The sequence below is a fragment of the Manis javanica genome, chromosome 13 (assembly GCF_040802235.1).
Source record: "Manis javanica isolate MJ-LG chromosome 13, MJ_LKY, whole genome shotgun sequence".
Lineage (NCBI taxonomy): Eukaryota > Metazoa > Chordata > Mammalia > Pholidota > Manidae > Manis > Manis javanica.
This window is the reverse complement of record NC_133168.1, coordinates 62,103,422-62,128,515: the sequence shown is the minus strand read 5'-3', so window position 1 is coordinate 62,128,515 and position 25,094 is coordinate 62,103,422. Positions and strand designations below refer to the sequence as shown.

General features: G+C 33.4%; 1 protein-coding gene and 1 non-coding gene across 11 annotated transcripts in view; both read right to left on the bottom strand.

Annotated features, from left to right (window-relative positions):
• UTRN (utrophin) overlaps nt 1–25,094 on the bottom strand; it is a 454,961-nt gene that overhangs the window by 255,762 nt on the left and 174,105 nt on the right. For 9 of the 10 annotated variants that reach the window (XM_037022103.2, XM_073219702.1, XM_073219701.1 and 6 more), the window contains 10 exons: nt 22,670–22,840; nt 18,079–18,258; nt 15,943–16,071; nt 15,460–15,630; nt 13,167–13,328; nt 12,609–12,746; nt 8,805–8,996; nt 7,751–7,923; nt 1,904–2,054; nt 482–657 (listed from right to left, as the gene is read on the bottom strand). In XM_037022103.2, coding sequence (XP_036877998.2) covers nt 482–657; nt 1,904–2,054; nt 7,751–7,923; nt 8,805–8,996; nt 12,609–12,746; nt 13,167–13,328; nt 15,460–15,630; nt 15,943–16,071; nt 18,079–18,258; nt 22,670–22,840 — 1,643 coding nt within the window. The remainder of the gene's footprint in view (nt 1–481; nt 658–1,903; nt 2,055–7,750; nt 7,924–8,804; nt 8,997–12,608; nt 12,747–13,166; nt 13,329–15,459; nt 15,631–15,942; nt 16,072–18,078; nt 18,259–22,669; nt 22,841–25,094) is intronic. The other variant, XM_073219700.1, reaches the window with a different exon arrangement.
• LOC118973087 (U6 spliceosomal RNA) lies at nt 21,170–21,276 on the bottom strand. Its single transcript, XR_005062311.1, has one exon. It is a non-coding gene; the product is annotated as a U6 spliceosomal RNA (small nuclear RNA).

The following is a 25,094-nucleotide window of genomic DNA, read 5'->3' as shown; positions in this document are numbered from 1 at the left end:
GTATATTATATTAGACAAAGCACTGGCATATATAGATATAGCAAGTCCTTTGACACTAAGAACCCCTGAGACAGAGGAATTACTGCTATGACCCCAAGGCCCAGTCAGGAAATGAGCAAAAGAGAAGCCTGACCCTGCACCCAGATCTCCAGACTGGAAGCCATGTATTCTTTCCCCTAATTCAAGTTTCTGCCACATAGACACCATATCATAATAAAGAGAAATAAGAGGAATAAAGGTATTGCTTCCATGTATGCTATCTGAGTTTTAAAGTGAGACTTTAAATTGAGATCACCTAAAAATACTGTAAGAGACAAAGTTCTAAAACACAGCACATGGACAGGAAAGGCCTCCAAGGTCAGTAAACTCCTACTGAATTATCAGATGATAAAAGACCTTTGAACTCATCTGACTGTATCTTATAAGGCTCTGCCCAGAATATCTTTATCCCTGTGCCCTCAAGGTGTCACAGCTAAATCACCTTGGCTGCCGATCCTTCACTTCTGCAACAACCGCACTCCAGCGTTGGTTTAAACCTGCCAGCTTGTCTTTCAAGAAGTTTCCATCGGCGGAGGAGAGTTTCTGCACGATCCCATCCCCAGTTCTGTTTAGGGCTGCAAAACTGAGCTGGTGACTGCTGATGCCCTCCTCGAGTTCCTGTAACAGTGCAACTCAAGATTAACTCCCCGACTCAGTCAAACAGTTCTGACCCAACGGATCTACTCAGTGCTGCAGCATCAATTTATGTGTTAGAGAAACAAAGTCCTGGAAGCATGTTTCATGTTCGTGAAAAAGGCATTTTAAGACACTTTAATTATGTTTCAATGAACATACTAAATGAAATCTATTTTCAAATCTAACCCACTGTTATGAATGTATCAGGCAAGTAACAGTGAAAAAGGACAGCCTAGTTACACGGAATGCATAACAGCTTTTTACATGGAAGCTGTTACATATGCATCAGTCATTTTTCACTAAAGTGGATTTTTATTATCTTCTTCCCAACATGTGCTTAAAAGCGTCTCCTGAAAAACAAACACAACAAAACATACACCCCTATATACCATCCTATATACCATAATGGTCCACTGTGTATATATATGTAAACCTCAATGTACATTTTTTTTTCAATGTACATTTTATTGAGACATTGCTTCACTGGTCTACAAACTTTTGGCAACAAATTAGAAAAGGATATTTTAAAGTCAAATATAAGCACCTGTTATAACTGTAGAAATAAGAAAAACACATTAACATGTTTATGAGAAAAAAAAGCATTCTCTAACTCCTCATGAGCTGTCTACACAAAATGTATTTTAAACAATAAAAGAGAAAATATTTTTAACAATGGTAAATTGAAATTTTGCTTGCTTTTGAGCATTATTTTTAAAGACCTGCTATTTATTACCAGTGGAACTGACTTATTGTGTTACATTTCCTCAAAATCAAATTAGACTTACATGAGCAGCTGCCTTGATACAACTCAAGAATAATTTACTTTTATGATAACTGTCATTGACACAAACAGAAATAAGATGCCTAAGTGTTAAAATACAGAAAACAGAGGTGAGGTGTGCAGGTATCTTTGTCCTTGATACAGTCTTGGGTACAAAGTTTTACAAGTGTTATTCAGAATATAAAATTTTAAAACTAAAATGGCTTTTCACATTAGCCACTAGTATGTTTTTATTGAAATATCTTTAAAATCTTAATTAAAAACTAAATAACTAATTTGTCTTAAACCTTTGAAACTAGAAAGTAGAACTGTAACAAAAATTACAAATTGTCTACATACTCCAGAGAAATTAATATATTTCACCTCTACTTTTGAAATGTCTTAAATGCCACATACTAAATAAACATGCCTTTTTAGCAGATCCCCCAGCCTACCGTCAGCCCTCACCTGCTGATGTATCCGGGCTTTCTCTAAGTCCAGGCCACCATCTGCAGCAAAGGTGTCAGCCAGCAACTCTTCAGTTTCCGTTACCCACTGTGTGAGGTCGTTAAGGTCACAGTGAAACTGTCTCCATTCTTCCACAGTCCTGTCAAAATAACTAGATGAGAAACAAAATAAAATATGTTTTCTAACTTTCCAGGATGATAAAGAAGTAATTTTTCTAAAAAGGAAATTGAGATCTCATTAAACTGAAAGCCCCCCCCCAAGAGAATCTGCAACGCACTCCTCTGTAAGACTAGTGTCTTAGTGGGGTACAGTTAACGCTTCCTCTTAGAGAAGCATGCATCATACCGAGAGCAATCTGCACACACCATCCTGCCCCCTCTCTCTAACACATGGGCATGCACACATACATGCACACACTAGACAGCTTTTTAGCTGAAGAGACAGCCTTCTCCAGCTTGGAAAATCAAGATTGATTAGATGCAGGCACATTAACCCACCAACTTAAATACTTAACATCTCAATACCATGAATTGTAAAATATGATTAATTACTCTATTCTTTTAGGAAAGAAAAATGATCTTTTACTTCCAGAACACTTAATTACCACCTAGAACAAAATCCAAAGGGCCAAGACACTTCAAAATGTCCTCGCCCTCCACTGTCTCTGTGTTGTGGACTGAACTGTGTCCTTCAAATTTCATGTTAAAGCTCTAATGCCCAACAAGACTCTATTTGGAGATGAGCCTTTAGGGAGGTGATTAAGATTAGATGAGGTCATAAGGGTGGGGCCCTACAGCATATATATAGCATTCTCTCATTCTCCCTCTCTGCGGGAGCACTAAACCACCCCATCAGGGGTATCTTGTTATGGCAGCCCTAGCAGATTAACACCCTCTGTGCAATGACTAATCCAGAGTATCCATTCATCTGAACACAGCACCGTATGGAAGTGTCTGCAAAGCTCATTCTAGGCCGTGAGGCAAAGGACGAAGAAGAGTTCCACTTCTACCGGAGAGTAACTCCTGCAGAAATGAGATGAAGTCAAACTCTAGCGCTGCTCACATTTGGAACACATAAAATAAGCATAAAAAGGAAAGCTTTTTTGGATTAGGATCCTAAAGAATTTCCTTCTCCCTTTTTGTTCAGAGTAGTGGTGCTGGGAGACATTTAGAAGACATCGCAGAGATTTTAATGACATTAATAAAATTTTTATTTTATAGAATAAGAAGATAGGTTTATTTCTACAAAACAGTTAAATGGTCCCTGACAACACTAACTCCTAAATACTATTTAAATTTCCTTCTTCCATGAAAATCATTTTTGAAAATTGGGATAGTTTCTGTGGAGTGCCCACAGGGAAGCAAGATTTTATTGAACATGACAAAACACCCTGAGCAGATATTAAGACAATCCTCATTATTCTGCACAAAACTGTGCAATAACTAGATAACAAACCCAAATTCTGATTGTTTTTAATGCTGCAATAATGAATAGAAAATGTGGCTAGGCAGGCTGCTCCAAAGACATAAAGACTTTGAAAGTATAAGCACTAAACTTAGTAAAGAGCATTATCATTATTACAGAATGTAAAGTTCAAATAAATCTAAGGAGCACAGCTTGAATTAAATGTGAAAGAAGGTGAAAGAGAGAGATCCGTGACTGGGAGGCTTCACAAAGCCCACACCTACTCTCTCTCCAGCCAACTCGAGTGGGAGGCAGCAGGGAATTTGTGAGGGTTGTGGACTTTCAGAGTCAAAAGACTCTAAGTCCAAGCTTTACCCATCCTCGGTTTTAATTTACTCTAGAAACGTATAAGTTAGCAAACTTTCTCGAATATTTCAAATGGCCTTGGTACCTTCTCCCACAGACTCATCTCACCCCCTAGAATCTAGTCTCTGACAAGGGTCCCATTGCCTACCCAGGCCCTAAGCCAAAGACTTGGGGCTGATTTTTCACTCATTCCTCTTCCTTACTCCACCATCCCGTCAATCATCCCATTTTACTGATTCAACCATTTAATTCTCAAATTTCCCCCTTAGACTCCACTTCCACAGCCACTTCCTAATCAAGTTACCAGCAAGTGACAAGCACAGACAAACCTTGTTCTCAGTCTTGTCCTCTACCAATCCATTTTATAATCAGCAAACTGTCATTCCTTTGTTAAAGTACTGCAGTGGCTCCCTTTGTTCTCTGAGTAAAATGCAAGCTTCTTCACATGATATACAAGGTCATTCCAATATGATCCCTTTAGACCTTTCTGGCTTCAACCGTGCTAAGAGTTCTACTGAACTATTTTCATTCCCTCAAAAGCATTATACTCTCTCTTACCTATGACCTTATGGCATGTGTGTTCCCTCTATTCCTTCACCTGGTTAACTACAATCTCGAAGAAGCCTTCCTAGATCACTCAGGGTTCCTAACACAGCCTCAAGTGTTGTCCCCATCATAGCACCAAACACTGTTTAATAAATGCCTGTCTACTGTTTTCCCTATATACCTCTGGACCCTGAGAAACAAACTGTTATTTATTTGGTGTATCTAAATATTGTGGCTGCATATGCTTTGCATTCATCAGCACTCAATAAGTGTTTGCCAGACAGACAGTACACAGATAGATGGATTGATAGGCATGTGCCTGTGGTGCATGGGTGTGAAGGTCTGTTATGATGAAATTGAATTTCAAAAACTTTTTAATGATGGGGAAAGAATAACTAATAAAATTAAGAAGGAAAACTACCAGAAATGGAAGGTGAAGAAAGTACAGAAAACTTTAAAGAAGTTCACGTGAAATGAGTGAAGAAAACTCTTTTTTGAGCAATACGTACAAGGTAGTAGAAATTAGGCCATCTGGAGAACACTGTTAAAAGGTTCTAAGTTCATGATGAGAGGTCTGAACTTGGCCCGCACAGCAGTGAGAGCCACCAAAGAAAAGACAGAGGGTAAGTGTCTGAAAAGATGTTCTTAGGAGACAAAGATCCACAAGGATCTATGGACCCGGGATGAACTACCTGGCTTAAAGAAAGAAAAGAAATTTGTCAGATAAAAAGGGAGTTCCATTATTTGTGTAAGATGGTTTTAAAAAATCACGTATTTGCAAAAATACGAAAGCTAATGTCATGAACAAAGTAGGCATAAGGGAGTTCTCAAAGAAAGAGGATCCATTTTATTTTCATGGGATTTATCTTACTTTTATTAGAGGGCAACAAAGTTTGAAAAATTTTATAGGCAAAACAGCACAGGGACCTAGTGTGGACAGAGGGACTTGGTCACTGGTCATGATTATGACTTATAACTGAAACTTTGGAAGCAGAGAACATTTGACACAGCCTTGATGTTTTATAACAGAAAGAGTTTTCACTTATTGCTTATAAAAGGTAGATAAATAGGGATAGAGACAAATAAACACTTAAGGATATGTGACCAAGATTGGAAGAGATAAACAAAGCAAAATTTAGGAGTAAGAAGAACAAAATCAATTAATGCCTCCAAGTATTAGGATAAATAAAATGAGATAGTCCTCTAGCAAATGTAATCAAGTAAAACAAAGAAAAAATAATAATGAAAGATAAAGGAGACTTTTATAACATAAGAGAATACAGTTCTGTGCTTAAAACTTTGAAAACTCAAAGAATAAACTATTTTCTTAAGGGTATGAATGGCATAGCAATCAACATTACTAATCAATATGTTCTTGAGTTCTACCATATTAGCCACATGCATATATGTGAATAGCATAGCTGAAAATAGAAGAAAAAGTTATCATTATTTACAAATGATCTGTCAATATACTGCAAAAGGCCAAGAAAATAAATTTCATACACACACACACACACACACATGCACACAGGGTAGAAAAAGTTGTCATACACCAACTCTACAACACGAGAAAACCACAAAACTACTGAGTTATAGTCCTGGGGAGAAAGGTAAAGACCTTCAAAACTTTACTGGGAACACAGAAAAGGAACTAAACAGTGAGAGAAAGACTGATTAATTTTTCACAAATGGATTGACATGACTAAAATTCTACTGGAAGAATAAATAAACAAAAAGACTATGAATTTTAAAGCTAGAATTATTAGAGGAAATTTGGCTGAAAATGTTATAATGTTTTAAAAAATGAAAATGTAATGGTATTAGACCAAAACTGATAGTACAATAAGGCAGAATTGGCAGAATTAAATAAACATGAGATAGGAATGCACTGAAAATGATATAAAGGAAGTTCACCAAAAATAAAGAGCTGCATTATTCACAAAAGTATTGAGAAAAAATGATGATTCATTTAAGAAAAATAAAGCAAAATAGAAAAGATTAGTGTTTCTTAACTCAGAGAATGGAGGAATGTTTAACCGGTAGAAAAGTATGGACCCTACTCTTGCTGTTGAAGATTTGGTGTATAGAACCATCAACCTTAGAGCCTCAGCACAAAATACATAATCAAAATAAAATTCAGATAAAATAAAATCTATAACCAAAATACTCAAAATTTAAATCAAACAAAATCACTTTTAAAATACACATATTTAACCTCACAATGAAAAAAAAGCACATAAACAAAGTGTAATCACAGAGGAAAAGACTTAAAAGATATAATTACATAAAATTAAAACTATATATATCAAAGAATGCTATTAATAAAATTAAAGGGCACATGAAAAGTTGTGAATAATGAGCAATAAACGAAAAATATAAATGGTTAATATCCTTAGTGTAGAAAAAAGCTTCTACAAATTAAAACAAAAATAATAAAACTGTAATAGAAACACAAGCAAAGACCATGACCTAGCAATTGAAAGAAGAAATAACACTGGTGCCAATAAACATATGCAAGTACATTGAAATCTCACTGATAATCAAAGAAATGTAAATAACGTTGAGATGCATTCCATCGCTATAGAATTGGCAAAGGCCTAAGAGAAACAAACAAAAAAACCTGTCAAGGGTTCTTTCAGTAAGAAGGACACTTTCACATATATTGTTGGCAGGGTTATAATAACCAATTTCATGATTTAATCCAGAGTCTTAAAATCTTATTGTTTTTCAAACAAATTAGTCTTCATCTAATAATCAAGTCTGATTAACTAGCCAGAAGTATTTATAAAGATAGATAATCTCTAAATGTAGAAAAGATTTTTAACATCCATACAAAGCAGTACACCAAAATGCTGTTAAAAGTTATCTTTTCAAGGATTGTATAATCACATGAAATATCTAAGTTAAAACAAAAAAGATAAAGAACATGATGTCTAGCTTTTGGTATAAGTCCCTAAAGTTTTCCAATGTATTTTTCTGTATTAGCTTTCCTCTTAGATGATACTTTATATTGGACTATTTTACATCTAATTTGTCTTTCCACTACATACATAGCTACTGGCAAAAATCTTACCAGTTTTTATTTCTACTTATTAACAGGTCTGGTCAAAACCGAAAGGAGAACTCTCCAAAGCATTCCTTTAAACAAGTTATAAAAAAAGGGTCTGGAGTTATATATGGATTCCAATGTCTATAGCTGTCTCTGTTCTTCACTCACATTCATCATCAAGTGTGTGGAGAAAACGAACATAAATGAAAATCCTTTATAAGTTTTTTAAAGAAAACAGACACAATTTAGATTTTAAAAATTCAAGATGCTTCCTTTAATTTATTAAGATGCTAAGATATTACATTGCAAAGGATTATCTATATGTGATCTGATCTCTCTTTGTTTAAGTAACTACACTCATAAATAGGGCCTACTACGAGGATTTGAAACATATTCTTGTTAATCTTAATGTGCACATGACCTTATAGGCCTCTATGAACTTATAGACCTTTCTGAAAAATTAAATATTAATTTATACATACCCTTTACGATCATTGTGCATTCTATTAATTCTGTCCCATTTTGCATTCAACTGAGTAAGTGTATCCCGGATCTGAATGGCTTCAGGTCCAGAAGCTTCAAGGATAACATCTGGTTGTTTTTCATGAATGACTGCAATCTGCTCTCCAAGTTTGTCCAGTTGGTCTTTGATATCCTACAAATACATTGTCATATGTTAACAAAATCCAACAGAGTTAAAAAGAATGGGATCAAAGAAGACCAAAGATTTACATTGTATAATGCTTATTTAAAATATAATGAGACATAATAATTGCCTCATCACAACTGGAAACTGTTTTTTAAAATAATGCCTATATTGACTGGTAAAATGTGAGGAACGCTACATGATATACCCTAATGGCAGAAAACAAAGTCCTCACAGATGTTCAAAGTGGCATTTCTACAGGATGTATAAAAAAACTTCAATACATTCTGTAAAGGTAATGAAGTGTTTGAGGATGAAATTATTTATATTTTATATAATATAAAATGCTAAATTAAATACAGAAATGAGGTATCAAAGTCACCAAATTTATCAGCAATTTTATTGTAACTTCATATATAAAGTGCCATCAGATTATATGAAAAGGCCTTGATGGTGTTTGTTTCGTGAATTAACTAAAAACTTTCAGATACTTAATTAACTTACAATCAACATGCTCTTTCATACTCGAACAACTGGCCAATCTTAAATCATTATAAATGGCAAGATAAATGCTGACATTTTACAGCAACTGACAATTAAGCTTACAAGAAAGGAATATGGTTTGTGCATGTGTTTGATTTTAAAAAGTCTTTGGCATTGCAAAGAATCAATAACTGCATGCTAAAAAATGCATACCTATTTTTAAAAAATTAAAAAATTTTTTATTTCATTGTTTAATATACCCACATAGGTTTAATATTCATATTCCTTAAGAATTCTTTGGCACAAATTTTAAAAGTTACAGATCATCTAAGTAGGTATAATGACAAATTCCTTGTTTTATTTCTGTATTAACTGGGGCTATTCAAATGTGGTGCCTGGAAATTTACCTTCAGAGAGTCTTCTTGGAAAGAGAAGTCTTCATAAATAGCAGTACTTAGCTCTGGAGCATTAAGTGATAATTCAGCATTATCCATGGAATGCAAAACTTTGTTAATTTCAACCAGATAATCTGTAGGGAGAGGTGATGACCTAATTCCAGAAGCGAGTTGACCTGTTCTCCTCTGCTGAATAGGAATAGCCTGTTAACACATTAATATTAATAATGCATATCTCTTTAAATATCCTCACAACAAATCATAGCAAACTGATAGAAACACACATTATTTTGCAGAGGAATTCAATAACATGAATTGAAATAAAAAAACTAAATTTTAATTTTTTTATATTTCTGCCCCACATTGATAGAGAAACCCTAACAATCTCTATTCTAATTTTCATCTGTACCCTGCTGTTAAGCAGCATAATTTAATGCTTGAAAGGTTTTTCTTCAAGAACTATGCCACCTAAACTCACATAGTAAACAAGAAACATACAACTCCTTTCTAAGCTTATTGAGGAAATGACCCTATCTTGCAAATAATAAAGTTCTGTATGAAATAAAGGATTTTAATACTATTTTTATTTCACCCATTTTTTAAAATCTCACAGTTAGAGTAAATATGCCTGGGCTTCATTTGATGAAAACATAAAGTTAAACACTTATTCATAATATAACATAAAAAATGCAATGGGGGTTTTGATTAAAATAATATCCAAGGAATTCAGTATATGATCTTAACTTCTGAGACAGATATTATAAAACATGAATATCCTACATAAGACAATAGGTCCTAACATGCTAAATGCAGAGAGATACTAAGTTGGTGGACTACTTACTTGCTCTAATAAAGTATATTCTGTATCCTCTATCAGAGCTTTCTAAACAATAAAGTGCTCTCGGGATGGGCCACTAGGCAGTCCTTCAGGAGTTCAAGTCCTTTACTCCTACAGGGCTACAATTTAATAAACACTGTCTACCATATGCAAATGGAAAAAATGCATCTACTTATGAAGTAAGGCAGTTTCCTTGATACTTTCATTATATTTTTATACTGAACTTGTAAAAAATGATATTCCTCTGCAAAATCAAAAATAACAGTGAAAATGATCATAAACCCACATTCACTGATTTAGTGATGCTGAAAATGGGAATTCCTAAATGAAACCAAGACTCAAGACAAAACTTGAGTCAATAACTGGGGTTGAATCAACAGGGGTGCATTTATAAGTTAAACATTTGTTTCCTAGAATTTGATAAACTATTGCTTTTAGCAATTGCTGGGCAGTGCCAGATAGCCAGGTTAGAAGTAAGCCAACAAATATCTTGCCTTGATTCCAGGATTATTTATATTTGACTCTAAGATTAATTAAATTATCCTAAGGCCACACATTCAAACTTTAGCCATAGAGTATTTCTAGATATTTACCTATATGTCTAAAGCAAATTATATTTTTTAGCAAATATAAAAGAAAGCTGAAATAAATAAATGTGTCTACCCAGAAACCAGTTTTGAATTAAAAAATACTAAATATTTGTATAAGGAAAGAAAAAAAACTTTTTAATTTTTTTTTCAGATTTTAATTTTAAACAGACCAATTTTTTGGAAGATTACAAAAAATAGGCTCAATGGTTTCTCTTCTTAACTTTAAGGAATAAGAAAAAGACACCAGGAAAGTATTTACAGGTTGACTAGTCATGTCAGAAGAGTTTTATAAGAAACTGGGATCCGTCCTCCTGCTTATCTTTCTCATCTGCTAACCAGGGTCTTGTTGAGAGAGCCTCTTTTTTCTCACAACCAAAAAGGGGTGCCAGGACTCTAGCTATTGATATGTGCTTGTAGGACATTCAACTTTCTAGTACTTTCTTCACTGGCATCACTAAACATATGCCAGACTTTTTTGTTTTAACCTGCTCTGTTGAACAACTGGCGGTAGCCACTTCAACTCCTACAAGGCCAGGGATCCTGTGCTGCTTTTTCAGTTATACAAGATGATCCTTCCACAAAGTCACATAAACCTGAGGCTTTCCACTCAGCTGGGAAGGTCAGGAGGTATTGTAAATAGAAAGATCCAAGTTTAAAAAAAAAATTACGTTCATTACGACTATCTTTTTCTATGCAGACTAAAAATAATCGAGGATCTTCTGAACCTCCATACTCTTGCAGAAACAGCAAAGCAGTTCAAAATTTAAATATGTGCTTTCTGTATCCCCAAAATAGAATTTATCTCCAAGAGTGATCAATCAAACTGCCCTAGGAGAGAAATAAAAAGGTCCTCAAGATCTGACCCAGACTTTACTTCTGGATAATTTCATTTTAAAAGAATTCTGCTAGGACACAGAAATACAAATATACTACAAACTAGAACTAAAATTAGACAGTGTTACATGATATAGCTCATGTCATACCACAACCTAAAATCCAGGTAGATTAAAAAGTTTAATTTAAGTGGATGCTTTATAAAAATTTTCTAAGACTTGTCTTTATCAAACCATAGGGAAAAATTGGACTAAACAGAAGTGAATATTCATCAACTCTCTGAAGGATAAGGACTTTTTAGATCCCAAAACAGCCTGCCAAAAAAAATTCACAAAGATAACACATATTCATGTGTGGCTAAACAAATATTTTAAATGGTTGCATGTTAAAGCTAAAATAGAAGATAAAAAGCATTAAGAATACTTTTACAGCAAGTATAACAAGAAGTTAATATCTTTATTTTATAAAGAGCTTGCACATATTTTTAAAATTGCAATATCCTAACACATACAGTTGACCTGTGGATGACACAGCTTTGCAGGGGTCCAATTATATGTGGATTTTTTTCAATAAATAGATTGGAAAATTTTGGGGGTATTTTCAATAATTTGAAAAAATATTTTCTTTTTTCTAGCTTATAAGAATATAGCATATGATACATATAACATACAAAACATGTTAATCAACTGTTTATCTTATCAATAAGGCATATAGTTAATAATAGGTTATTAGTAGTTAAGTTTTGGGGGAATCAAAAGTTATATGCAGATTTTCTACTGTGCAGGGGGTCAGCGACCCTAACCCCAACACTGTTCAAGGGTCAACTGTATTTCAAATAAGAAAATAAATCCTGTAAACTGGTAGTTCTCAATCCTGACTGCACATTAGAATCATCTAGGAAGTTATTCTTAAAGATGCCCACAACTAGGCCCAATCTGAGAGATTTTGATTTAATTGGTTTTTGGGGTTCAATTTTTTTTAAGTTCACTTTGGGACACGTTACAAGGCTACAATGCTTGCAGATAGATAGGCAGCAAGCCAGGAGACTGTAAATTTCTATTAGATTCCAACTTCATCAACCAAAACTGATTCTAGAGGGATTACTTAAGAACACACTCTGGGAAACACAAGCACATTTGTGATTCAGCCAGGAAGATGGTCACTGAAAAGGGAGCAAATGGCAAAGATTTTTCTAGAGCAGAAATCACAGTTCCTCAATTTCAAATATTTACTTCCTTGTAAACTAGAATTTTTTGACATGGGCAACACCTCCATATATAAAATTCAGAACTGAAAGAGAAAGTCATTCCCAAAAGGGATGGGGCCCTTTTTTGGCTTAATACATTATCAGAAATTCCAAAGAGGTAACCAAAAATAAGGTTTTATGATTCTTTCTTTGAGTGTTACCCCATCCAAAAATATAAACACATTTAGCAATGAACATTAGAAAGGAGAGGAAGTGGTTTTTTTGAAGTGCCCATGAATACATCATCAAATATCTCAATGGCAAGAGCCGAACAGTTATTTAAGTGAAACACTCTCCTGTGACAATACCTTAATTTTGTTGTATCTTGTGCGTAAAAGTAGTAACTGCAAACGGATCGTTTCTTTTTTATTATCCTCCATAGGTTGATATAACATTTGTTCTCCTCTTTGTAGAATTTCCTCAATCTGGACTCTTTCCTCATCAATCTGAAAGTTTAATTGAAAAAAATTACTCAAAAGAAAAATGCACAGGGTCACTTATTATTAGTTCCTAACCTACAACGTATAAGTCAACATAAATTCATCTGAATGATACACAAAAAAAAATTCATGTTTTTCTTATAATATTTCATGTTTGAAGTTAAAATATCACATAAAGAATGTGAGGTTAGCAGCAGTTAGATAACATGAAGGTTACATTAACTTTAGTCAGAACGTGTATCTATTTTTTTAAAACATTACATAAATAACCCGGCAAATCTTACATTGACACTCACTAGAAAAATCACATTTGGATTTGTTCTATCATGTTTGGAAGATTCTTTGGGTAAACATCATTGATGTAAAAACACAATTAACAGAGAAGAAAAATAAGAGCCCTGGTTTTGAAAATCTCTTTGAACCAACCTTTTCATCTTCATCACTAGATTCCAAGTGTTTTTCCACAATTTTTAACATGCTTTCTATGTCATTTTCTAATTTTTCCAAATCAGAGAAAGGCGTATCAGCTTCAAATGCTTCAGCAGTCCCAGGACATTGGTATGATAATGGTTCCTGGCCAATTAGCAACTGTAGAAGTAAAAGTATTATTTGAAAGGATACATTCTTAACTAGACCTTCCATCATAGCAGAGGGATAGAGGGTCAAGAGAGGAACTAGCATTTATTTGAATGGACGTTAATTTCATTCGTTCTTACTGCAATGATTTTACCAGTTTGGGCTTCTCTGAATTACCCATTTTCTTCAAACTCCAGTCATGGATGTGACATAGTGATCAAATGACCATGGTGGCCTGGTGTGCTGTTTGGAGGATTCTGAGACCACCCATGGGCAGAGTAGGAGACGGTACCATGATGTAAAGCCATTCCTGCCATGGGCACGGAAAGCAAGAAAGGCCACCACCCACTACAGGTACATCCCAGTGAAGGCCTCCCAGTTAACTTTCCCCAGAAACCAGGGAATCCCCTTTGGATTTTGATACCCAAACTTCAAAAATCACTTATTTCTCAATGCAGTATTTTCCCCCATATCTAGATAGAAAGTCTTTACGTGACTAAATTCAATGTAACTAGTTTCATGAAACTAAATAATATGCAGGAAAATGAAATACAGTATTGGCTGAGCATGGAAAACTGGCACTCTCACTCTGAGGTATAAATTGGCACAAACTTTCTGCAGGACTCTCGCAAAATCTATTTTAACAGTGTTTATATGCACACCTCTTGTGACAATTTTAAGGAGTTCTAAGAATTGACCTGAGGGCATATTATGAGCAAAAGGCATGCATGAAAGAGTTTTAATGATACAATATTTATAAAAGCACAAAAAAAGTAGAAAATTGACATAGAAAATTATAACAGATCTATAATGGAATATTCCATAGGTGCTAAAAACCATGTCAAAGGCGAATATACAAAAAATATAGACTTTGATATTTTAATAGCACATACATATGAGTAAGACACGTATGCCAAAATATTAACAGAAGTTATCCATGGGGGCAAAGACAATTTTGTTTCTTCATATTTCTATTCACCCCATCCCTGTATCTCCTGCATTTATCTCTTACACGAGGAAAAACAGGTCTACTGAAAAGAATAAATAAGCTTAGGTCAGAAGGTAAGACAAAAAGATCAAGGCCAAGGAAGACAAAAGTTAGACCAAGATTTTTATTAGGTTTATTTTGGGGTTTTTTTTAGTGTGTGTGTGTGAACATCTAAGTATATTTATTCATACACTATGAAAGTTAGTCTGGTCTATTATATTAAATATTTCTAATTAAAGCAGAGTTAGACAATACATACTTCTGGCAATAAAGTATATCCTTTTTCTTGGATAATTTCAAAACACAAATCTCAAGAGGTGGAATTAACTGAATACTCAAGAAATGCAATCCTATGGATAAAGCTGGGATCCTGAAAAACTCAGAATCCTCTGTCAGAATGAATACCTGGTTTGAAGGACCCCCAAAGTCGGCTATGCTGCTTTGTTTTTTCCCCCAGAAAACCATCACAATGTTTTCATCTTTTCGGCTTAGCATTATGGAGCACTCACTACATGCTGGGCCTTGAGAACACTACAGTAGAAAGTTGGGTTTCCTCCTCTCGTGAAACAAGGGAAGAGGAGAGAGAATCACAAAGGTACACAAAGAGGAAAATTATAATATGGTAGCACACTTTCTTAAGGAAAGCACTTATTTATTATCCCTCTTATTTAAATTCATAAAGCTCCTCTTCAAATTTATAAAGCCAGATAGTAGCTTTCTGCATTAGGTTAAACTTAGCGAAATGACTTGTAACTTTTAGATGGATCAACCTGTCAAATAACAAAAAAACAAGTTCACAAGTGTGTACTGTGCACAAATTTATAAAGCTTGACTATAAAATAATGGGTTTAATATTTTTGCCGAGCTTGGGAATTAGTCTCATTGTTTTATAGCCAATTTTAATTTTGAAGGACACTTTGAAAAATTTTCTTAAATGGGTTTATTATAATAACCTCTTGTCCTCTCTCCTTCATAGATACAATCAGATAACTAAGGTCAAATGCTCCAATCAAAGAAAAATCATGAAAATCATTTTAATTAAAAAAATTTTATGTATATACCAAATAATCATTTATCATTTAGATACATACCCATAAGAAAAGTTTTGTATAAAAATATAATTACACACACAAATATATATATAAAATGACTCACTTTGGCACTTCTGATATGTTGAGACACCTTTTCAAAGTTTCTGTTCAGTTCAGCTACTTTGGGTTCTACAAGCTCCCTGCTTGAGCCTCCCCGTGCATTCATCAGAGCAACGGCTTGATCACGGACATTTTCAACTTGGAGGGTGGCATCATGCAGCTCGGATATTAAACGCTAATTGTGAGAAACACAGAATTATCACATGGGAAAAATCAAAACCAAGCAAGGGTGTACTAACACAGAATCACAGGTCATTTAAATAAATGTCTGAAATTCCTTGAAGAGTTTTTAAAACAATCAATTTAAGTAAGAGCTGTTCCTACATGACTCATTCAAGACCTCAGTTTCTCCCACCAAAATAAAAGCTCGTAAGTCTGCTGCAAGGGAAGAATGTGGGCACCAGTAACTTGGAACCTTCCACCAGACGGAAGACTGCAGCAAAGCCTTCCACGCCCAGGAGTGTCACGGATCCTCTGCATTTGCTACCTTCACAATTTCTTCCCGTTTACTTGCTGGCTTTTTTTCAATCTCATCCAACAGAGCTTCAGCTTGATAAAGCCAGGTACTTAAGTGAGCAACATTTCCATCAAATATTTCCAACTGGTTCTGATGGTTCTACAAAGGAATTAATAAAACACTGATAACAATCATATGCAATATTTAAGATGATAACCTTAGAAGACATGTAAAACACCTTCGAAGAGCTAAGATTAAATAGCTTTTCAATTTCTTTGATTTACACCTCAATAGAATAAAAAGGTGAAAAAGAATAAAAGGTGAAAGTTTCTTTTTCACTTTCATTGTCTCTCCCTTATTCCTCATTCTTGTATTACAAGTAATCTCATTTGCCCCACATGACTGTATTTTTTAAAAACTTACTTAAGGAAGTAGTAATAAAAGAATGATTAAAATATGGACTGAATACAATTCTGCCTGCTCAGTAGACTATCATGCTCAGTGGGTAGGGCCCATGTCTTTCTTTTCACCTAGATACAATCAGCACTTAATATTACACCAGGCACAGACCTCAGTACTGTTTCCTGAAGCAGGATATAAAATATGATTAAGACTCAATTTGAAACCAGAAGCAAACAGTTAAGCTGCTTAAAACTGGTCAAGTTAGCTGAGGCTAAGGCAAGAATTTACAACTTGATCAAGGAGAGTGGAGCATCTTAACATGAAATCAACATTTAGGAACCATATTTTATGGAATAAGGGAAACTAGAGAACACAGAAGAAAAGTGTTTTAAAGGCAAGGAAACAAATGATTAATCTAGAATATGGAAAAATAGTTACAAAAAGAAAAGAACTAATAAATGACATGAGAAAAGTTTTGACAGTGATATGTATTCTAAGTAAAAAGAATTGATGAGCACCAGATTTATTTACCCTGATAAAGCAGGTAAAGCAATCTGGGCAGATTATTTGAAAGGAGAATTCAGAAGGAACAAACTGGAGAATACAGAAGTAAGGGTCATGAGAATGTGGAGTAAAGTTACTTATAACAAAAATGAATCTATAATATATTTAATGAACATATTTTATAAGCCAGTTTCACAAACATTATTTAAAATTTAACAACTCACATATGATCTTTTACTCCCATTTTATATATAGGAAAATTAAGATTTGGTGACATTAAATAATTTACTCAAGATTATACAGGTAAGTCCTGCAAGAGCTCTGGATATGAATTTGACAGATCAAGATATAATAAGCCCATGAACTTCAATGCCCTACACATTCTAATTGATTTCAATAAATGATCAAACATACAATAATTTTTTGTTCTCTCTCTCTAACCATTACCCAGTAATTCTATGAATTTGGAAAAAGTCCTGTCTCAGATATGTCAGAAAGAAATAATAACTTATAAAAGACAACTCCTTCTAAGGGTGGAATATATATATATATACATTCATTTGTTAGTGTAAGAGAGGCAGAAAACCATTGTGAAAATTAAATTGTCACTATTTTCATGAAATAATTAACAGTGTAGGGGGATAGCCAAAGACTAATAACATTTAACAATTATTGTAATCATCATTATCATCTTATCTAATACTGGGTATTATAACTATAGCTATATAAGAGCACTACATGTTTTATGTTTATCATTACAAAACCTACATGAGATAGAAATTATAATAATGCCCATTTTACATACGAAAAAACTGAGACTTAGAGAACATTTAAGTAACAAGACCAATGTCACCCAGCTAGTAGTCAAAACTTTTTACTGAAGCCATCAGATGCTAGAGCCTGCACTCTTAACTAGTACACCATTACTAAAGCATAATAGATATTATATATATATAGTTTAAGAAAGAATGAAAATTAAACACAATGTTAAATAATTAACAGGTAACAAATACGTACACTTACTAAGATATGAAAGTGCATGTATGACTCAAGTGGTTTGTTGAATAATAGAAACATTCTGAACTCTTTCTAGTAATTACCTTTCCAAAGGAAAAAATTAAAGGCAATCTAATTAAATTACTTCACAGGAAACATTATTGTGATACACAGAAAATAGAACTTGGAATTCTAATCAAAGCTGCATTCATTTTTAGGTAATTAAAGGAGAGAAAATTTCATCGAATTTTCCTCAAAACATACCATTAGGGTTTTGCACCAATCCTCCGTCCAGGTGCGGACTCGGCTCCACCCAGCATTAAGGACACAGAGCCTCTCTTCTAAAAGAGGCTCACTGCCCTCGATCAGGTTCTGGAGGGCAGCACTACTCTCTGTGATGATATTTAAATCAGCTTTTCTCTTTTCCAGATCCTTCAGAATATTCTAGAAAACAAAAATAACAAGATCCACCTGACCTTTCAGAACATCGTCAAAGTCTATACAACCTTATTTTTTTTACATGTATTCTTCCACAGACACATAGTGGTCTGTGGTAACTAACATAAAATATACCAAAGGTTTACAAAACTGACTTCCATAACTTAGTACTATAGTTAGAATTCTGAAGTTCATAATACAAATTAAAACATTTAATTATGTAAATATAAAAAAATATAACAAATTCAGGTAACCATTCATTTATTTTAAGTATAAATTCCACTTATTACACACACACACCAAGTATCTTCATCATAAGTCTACCTGTGAAGAATAAATTTCATTTTCAGTAACTACAAGGTGGTAATGCAGAACTATGTCAGTTCTCAAAAGTTATAATGAATTTCTGTTCTAGACTACTACAGGAAACTAATGATGTGTACTCTATTTACTTGCAAAGATAACATCCTATAACTAGGAGAATTAAAATATAATCTGTTGTATAAACATTACAAAAAATATTTCATCTTAACTAAATCATTGGAGAACCAGCACATTTAAGCTTTGGTCTTCCAATTTTTGCAATATGCAAAGATAATACTCTGGATGGTATGATGATAACTTGAGCACACATTCATTAGTTAGACTAGGCAAGGTGTGTAGTCAGAGTTATCAGAGAATGTTGGTTTTCAAAATTAAAACTACAGTGTTCTTTCAATCAAAAAGTAAATATGTGCATATCTACCCTATTGCTGTTGACTTTTTTAAAGCAACATTTGAACAAATCATTTCAAGGAGCTCAAGTTTATATTTATCTGACATTATTAAATCATATTTTGGAAGGCATAAACATTGCTAATTTACCAGTGAGTCAAGATATAAACACTCACTTGGCCATGTCAATTACTGGTATATTTATAAAAAGCACTAAAATATTTCTCTCAAGTATTCTTCTCCAAAAGGGAAAAAATAAAATACAATTATCCACATTTATGCTCTCTTGAGTTAAGATTTTCTGCATTCCTTTTGTGGTTATGTAGTGATTGACTAGAATATTCTTTGAGAACTAATTAACTGCTAGTAAATTTAAACAATATATATACCATCTATGCTAGGAGATTTCATTGTAAAGAAAGTGACTACATTAAAAATAATGATATCTAAATGAAGGAATAAGAGTACTATTTAAGTTCAAGAATGAAAATGCTAAAGTTTTGCACTGAAAATCATTTACTGTAATTTTTAAGTACAAATACATTAAAATGTGAAATATGAAAACACAATGTTGGAGTAATGGGTGATTATGTTACACACTGATGTTTCATTTGATTTACTCTAGTGAAGAGAATGTGCTGTGAATAAATGATGTGTACATACCATCTTCATTATTTCAAATCTGAAATAAGATTAAATGGAAACTTAAGACAGTTCCAGAACTTATCATTATTTACAGCCTGTACCTTAAAAAAGGATGAGAATCAACTGACAAACTGAGGTTATGCGAGTACATAAAAATGGAACATTAAAAATTAAATATGCAAAAACCAATGCAACGTTTATGTCAGCTATAAGCAATCAGTAAAAAAAAAGAAAAAGTATACCTTTTGCATACCAATAAAAATAAAATAAATATGTAAGATAAACTTCTTTTCATATATATATAATGTTTTTTAAGAAAAAAAGCATTATGGGAGTGATGGAAAGGAACATCAGGCAAACCATGAAACAATCCATGTTACTAAAAAAGACTTATTATATATATTATTAATAGTGTATATTTAATTGTATATAAATGCATAAATACATATTTATTTAATAAGTATATATCATTACATATAATTACATACTAGAAAGACTTACTATAACAAAGTTATAACTTATCATAACACAATACAGAAAGACCTATTAAATGTTAATTCCCCTCAAGACAAATCTATAAATTCAAGGCAATTCAAATCAAAACTTCTAACAGAATTTTTAAAATAATTTGAGAATATTAATTCTAAAGTTCATATGACTGTATACAAAAAGGAAGCATAAAGACAAGGAATCCACTAACTCCATGTTAAAATATATTATACAGCCACATAGGTAAACAATTGAAGAACATTTCAGAAGGTCACATCAGTGAAGCAGAAAACAAAGAAAAGCAAGAGGCAAAAGGAATATACGAACTTACCACATCCAATCAGTGGAGAAAGCATAATTATCCAATAAATAATGCTGAGACAACTAGTTAACCATTTGGAAAAAAGGTTAGAACCTTACCTGATGACATAAACCGGAAGGATTAAAGCATTAAAGGTAAAAAGATACAACTATGAAAGAGCTAGAAGAAAATATAAGTAAGTAATCATATAACCTTGAAGTAGAGTTGGTCTTTCTAAGCACTAAAGGCAGAAATAATGAAGAAAAAGATGAATTTTATTTTAAAAAATATATATAATAACTGTGTTACCAAAAGAACATATAAAACAGAAAGGAAACTACAGTAGCCAAAAAGAATTTTTTTTAATTGCAACAATACACAACACACTAAGCATTAATAATTGTAACAAAGAGCTCTAAATTAAAAGACAAAACTGGTGATAGAAAATGGTCAGAATTACAAGAAAAGGCAATTTTTAAAAAAGAGTTAAAAATGGACTATAAACTTATGGACATTCTTCTACTTAAATAATCAAAACATGTATTTGCCTACCATTGTCAAAGGTGTGATTAAAACAAGCAAGTAGGAATTCTCACACGCCACTGGAAGGTACAATATTTCTGAAGGACAATTTCATAACATGTATAAAACTTTAAAATGCATATATTCCTTGACCCAATATATTTAGGGCTAAGAATTTATCCTCACGAAAAAATTATAAATACATACATGATTTAGCTACAAATACATTCATCATAGCACTTTTTAAAAAATATGGAACGCTTCACAAATTTGCATGTCATCCTTTTACAGGGGCCTTGCTAATCTTCTTTGTACTGTTTCAAATTTAGTATATTTGCTGCCAAAGTGAGCACCATCATAGCATTTTTTTTACAATAGTGAAAACTGGTATTCATTTAAATGGACATGAATAGAGGAATGGGAAAATTTTTTAAATGCAGTGAAATACTATGTCTCTCTAACATGGGATACAAAACACTTGCAAGTAAAAGGAAAATGTTAAAGATATAAGTTTTTAAAACAAGGACATGAAACACTAGATACAATATAATTCTTTTTAAATATATGCTTGTACCTATTCATGTCAATATATACCTGTCAAAAACTGAAACAAGAACAAGGTATTCTTTGAAGATAGATGACTTTCGCTTCTTTTTTGTATTTCACTCTGCAAATATCATCCAATTAGCTTATATGACTTAATATTACTAATAAGAAAATAATGGCTTTCAAATCATATTGTACAAAAGAGTATTTCCTTGACAAACTTAAGTTTAATAAAAAATCAAGTTTGGTGCCTTCACTTTGCATTCATCCACAACACACCCATGAAATCCAATGTTCTTCATTTCCATCACACAGCCCTTTGTCCTCCTCTTTTTCACTTCACACAACCCATGGCGTAATTATACTTTTCATGAGCTATTTTATAAACTGAGAACATTTTTTCTACAGCTTAACTTTCTTTCAATTGTTATCTCCACAGAGCATTCAAATTAAGAAGGAATGGTATCACCCCTGACCCCCTCATAGCATGTCCTCTTCACTACCCTTAAACCACATTTATAAAGGATGTCAAAACTGATCCTGTCAGTATTGATCATTTATTTCCAGCACCCATCTCTAGTACACATGCTTCTTTATTAGGAAATACCCTGAGGAAAAGAAAATGCCCTGGGTAAAAAATGACTTTATGTTCCATTTTAATCCTTTATCTACCTCAGAATAGAGAACTGGCAAATCAACTCTCCAATCTCTGTGATTTTAAGCAACTATAGGACTACAGAAAACTCTTGGTTCTTTAAATTGATTTTTTTAAAATTCTGTTTCTATGCTCTTTATATCAGTTAGTTTGCAATAGAAAGATCAGTCACTGGTATGAAAGTTATTATGGAAAAATTAATAAACAGATCCAGTACAATAGTTTGTGAAGAATGGATACTCCAAAAAGAATGTCACTGATTTTGAAGGTGATAATTATGTTTTCAAGTACCACACTTAAGCATAATGCCTACGAAGGCCTTACTGATAATCCATCTGAGTTTAATGCTTTTGGAATCAAGATAAAAATGTCTTTTAAAATGATTGTTTTTAAAATATTCTTATTCTTATTTCTTAGGACAGAGAAGTGGAAAAAATCATGGAAAAAAGACAAGGCTGTGTTTATTATGAAACAGAGAGAAATGACGCCTCCTCAGACTGCACTGAACAAAATGCCACAGGTCACACTGATATAACACAACTTACTTTAGCCCAGGAAATTTCTGTATCCAAGTCGCCAAGCAAACCTTCTGAAGTAGATTTCTGTACCAACTCAGTTTCAGTGACAGAAAGCCATTCAGAGAGGGAAGCAGCCTCTTTCTTCATTTTCCGGGCCAACTGTGAAGCTCTTTCCAGATCCTGTTTCCCCTCTGTCACCTAAAAAGGAGGATAAGAGAAAAATCAGGAGAAATGAATATGATGGCAATGAATCAGAATATTAACTACAGATCCAAACTCATTCATATTTAAACCCCAACACATTCACAACTTTTATCTCGCACACCCTAGAATCACTCCCTTCTCGTGTTTCTGGAAAGGGACCATATACAGTGGTGGTTAAGGGTCAGACAACCCTGGGTTTTCATCTTACCTTTACTACTTACTTCCCAAGGGACCTTGGTAGAGGTACAGCCTCAAAAGGTTGTGATGAAAATCAAATGAGAAAAAATACATACAGAAAGAGGCTAGTCTAGTCTTTGTAACAAAGTTAAGGAATCAGACAATAATATCTTTTATCATTTTCAACAGAAGATGTCTTAGTATCCTCATACACTGTATATTCCAGCAATTTGAGGGGGGAAATAGAGCGATTTTCACAATTATCACTTACAATTAAGCACTTAAACACAGTAAAGGACTACGCAACATAAACCTTTATTATTATTTTGTTCTTGTTGTTGACATGAAGAAAAATGAACAGAATAATTAGGCTCTTCATACAGTTCCTGTAATTTGCTAAGCTATCTTACACATGTTGTACAATAAAGCCAGCAACAGCCTCTGGGATAGGCCCCATCCCTTCTCCTTTACAAGTCGAGACAGGAAACTTGAAGAAGGCAAGGCCATGACCAGGGGTAAATGGCTGTTGCACTGACCCTGCTCTGACCCTTTACATTACACAATGGTACTCACAGACTCATCATTCATGATCTAAAGCTGAGATAACATTTTAAAGGACATCACAACACCATACAAAAATAAAATTGTGTTTTCATTTTATATGCACATATACGTAGACAACTACATATTTAAGTAGTAGAGTGATAAGTCATGGACGAGATGAAATTGTTCCTCTATGATATAAAACAATATAAAGACTGAACTCTCTTAATAAGGAACATGGGATTACATTTTTTTTTTTTAGTCCCCAGGTTCAATTTTACTCTTTCATTCCTCAAGGATTATTATTAAATTCCTTCTCAAAAGTGAAATATTTTTTTCTGCAGAGTTTAAGATTCATGACTCCAAATTAACAGCAGCACAATGCAGACTTTGGAGACAAATCTGTGAATTACATGAAATGCTATTTGGTATTCAAATTACACTTATCTAAGTTTGACATTCCCAAGCAGCTGTATCATCATAAAACCTAATGCTACCCAAGACTTGTATATACCAGCTAGAAAATAATGTACTTCAACTTATAACAATTTATACTTTTGTCAGTCTAATCAATACATTTTAAGATACATGGCATATTGAATTAGGCAGTATCAAGCTGTAAATCTTTATCCTAAACATTTATCACTTCTCCCTCTTGGATATTCAACCATTCCTTCTCATTAGGTATGAAACAAAATTCAGTCTCTCAAATTAAAAAAAAAAAACCTTCTTTGCCCCCACCTTCCCTAAAGACCTTCCTCCCTCCTACCTTTCCCATATAAATCTTCAAAACCATATTTTTTATCTCCAAGCCATGCCATTATGACTTCTACCCCCATCATTCCACAGAAATTGTCTCTGCTAAATGCAATAATGACCTCAAGGGCAAGAGATCTAATGGACATTTTTAAGTGAACATCTAGTACTTAACTTTCAAATAATATTCAAAACAGGTACCCACACACACCACCATCCTCAAAATGTTATCTTTCCCTGGCTTCCCAGACCTAGGACTCTCCTGGTATGCTACCACTTCTTACCACTTACTATAGTTTTATATATATATATATACATATATATATATATATATATATATATATATATATATATATATATATATATACATATATATATATATATATGTGTGTGTGTGTGTGTATGTCATACAATGTGATTTTTTTAAGGTATACAATGTGAAATATATATATAGTGAAATGATTGCCACAATCAAGTTTATTGGCATATTCATCATCTTACAAAGTTACCTCTCTTTCATGGTCAGAACACTTAAGATCTATTCTCTTAGCAGATTTAAATTATACAGTTACGGAAAGCAGTATGGAGGTTCCTCAAAATATTAAAAACAGAACTACCATACGATCAGCAGTCCCTCTTCTGGGTACACACCCAAAGGAAATGGAATTGGTATCAGCCCTCCCAGACTGCTTGCAGCATTATTCCCAACAGCCAAGTCATGGAAACAACCTGTGCCCCCTGATGGATGAAGAGATAAAGAAAATATGGCTCA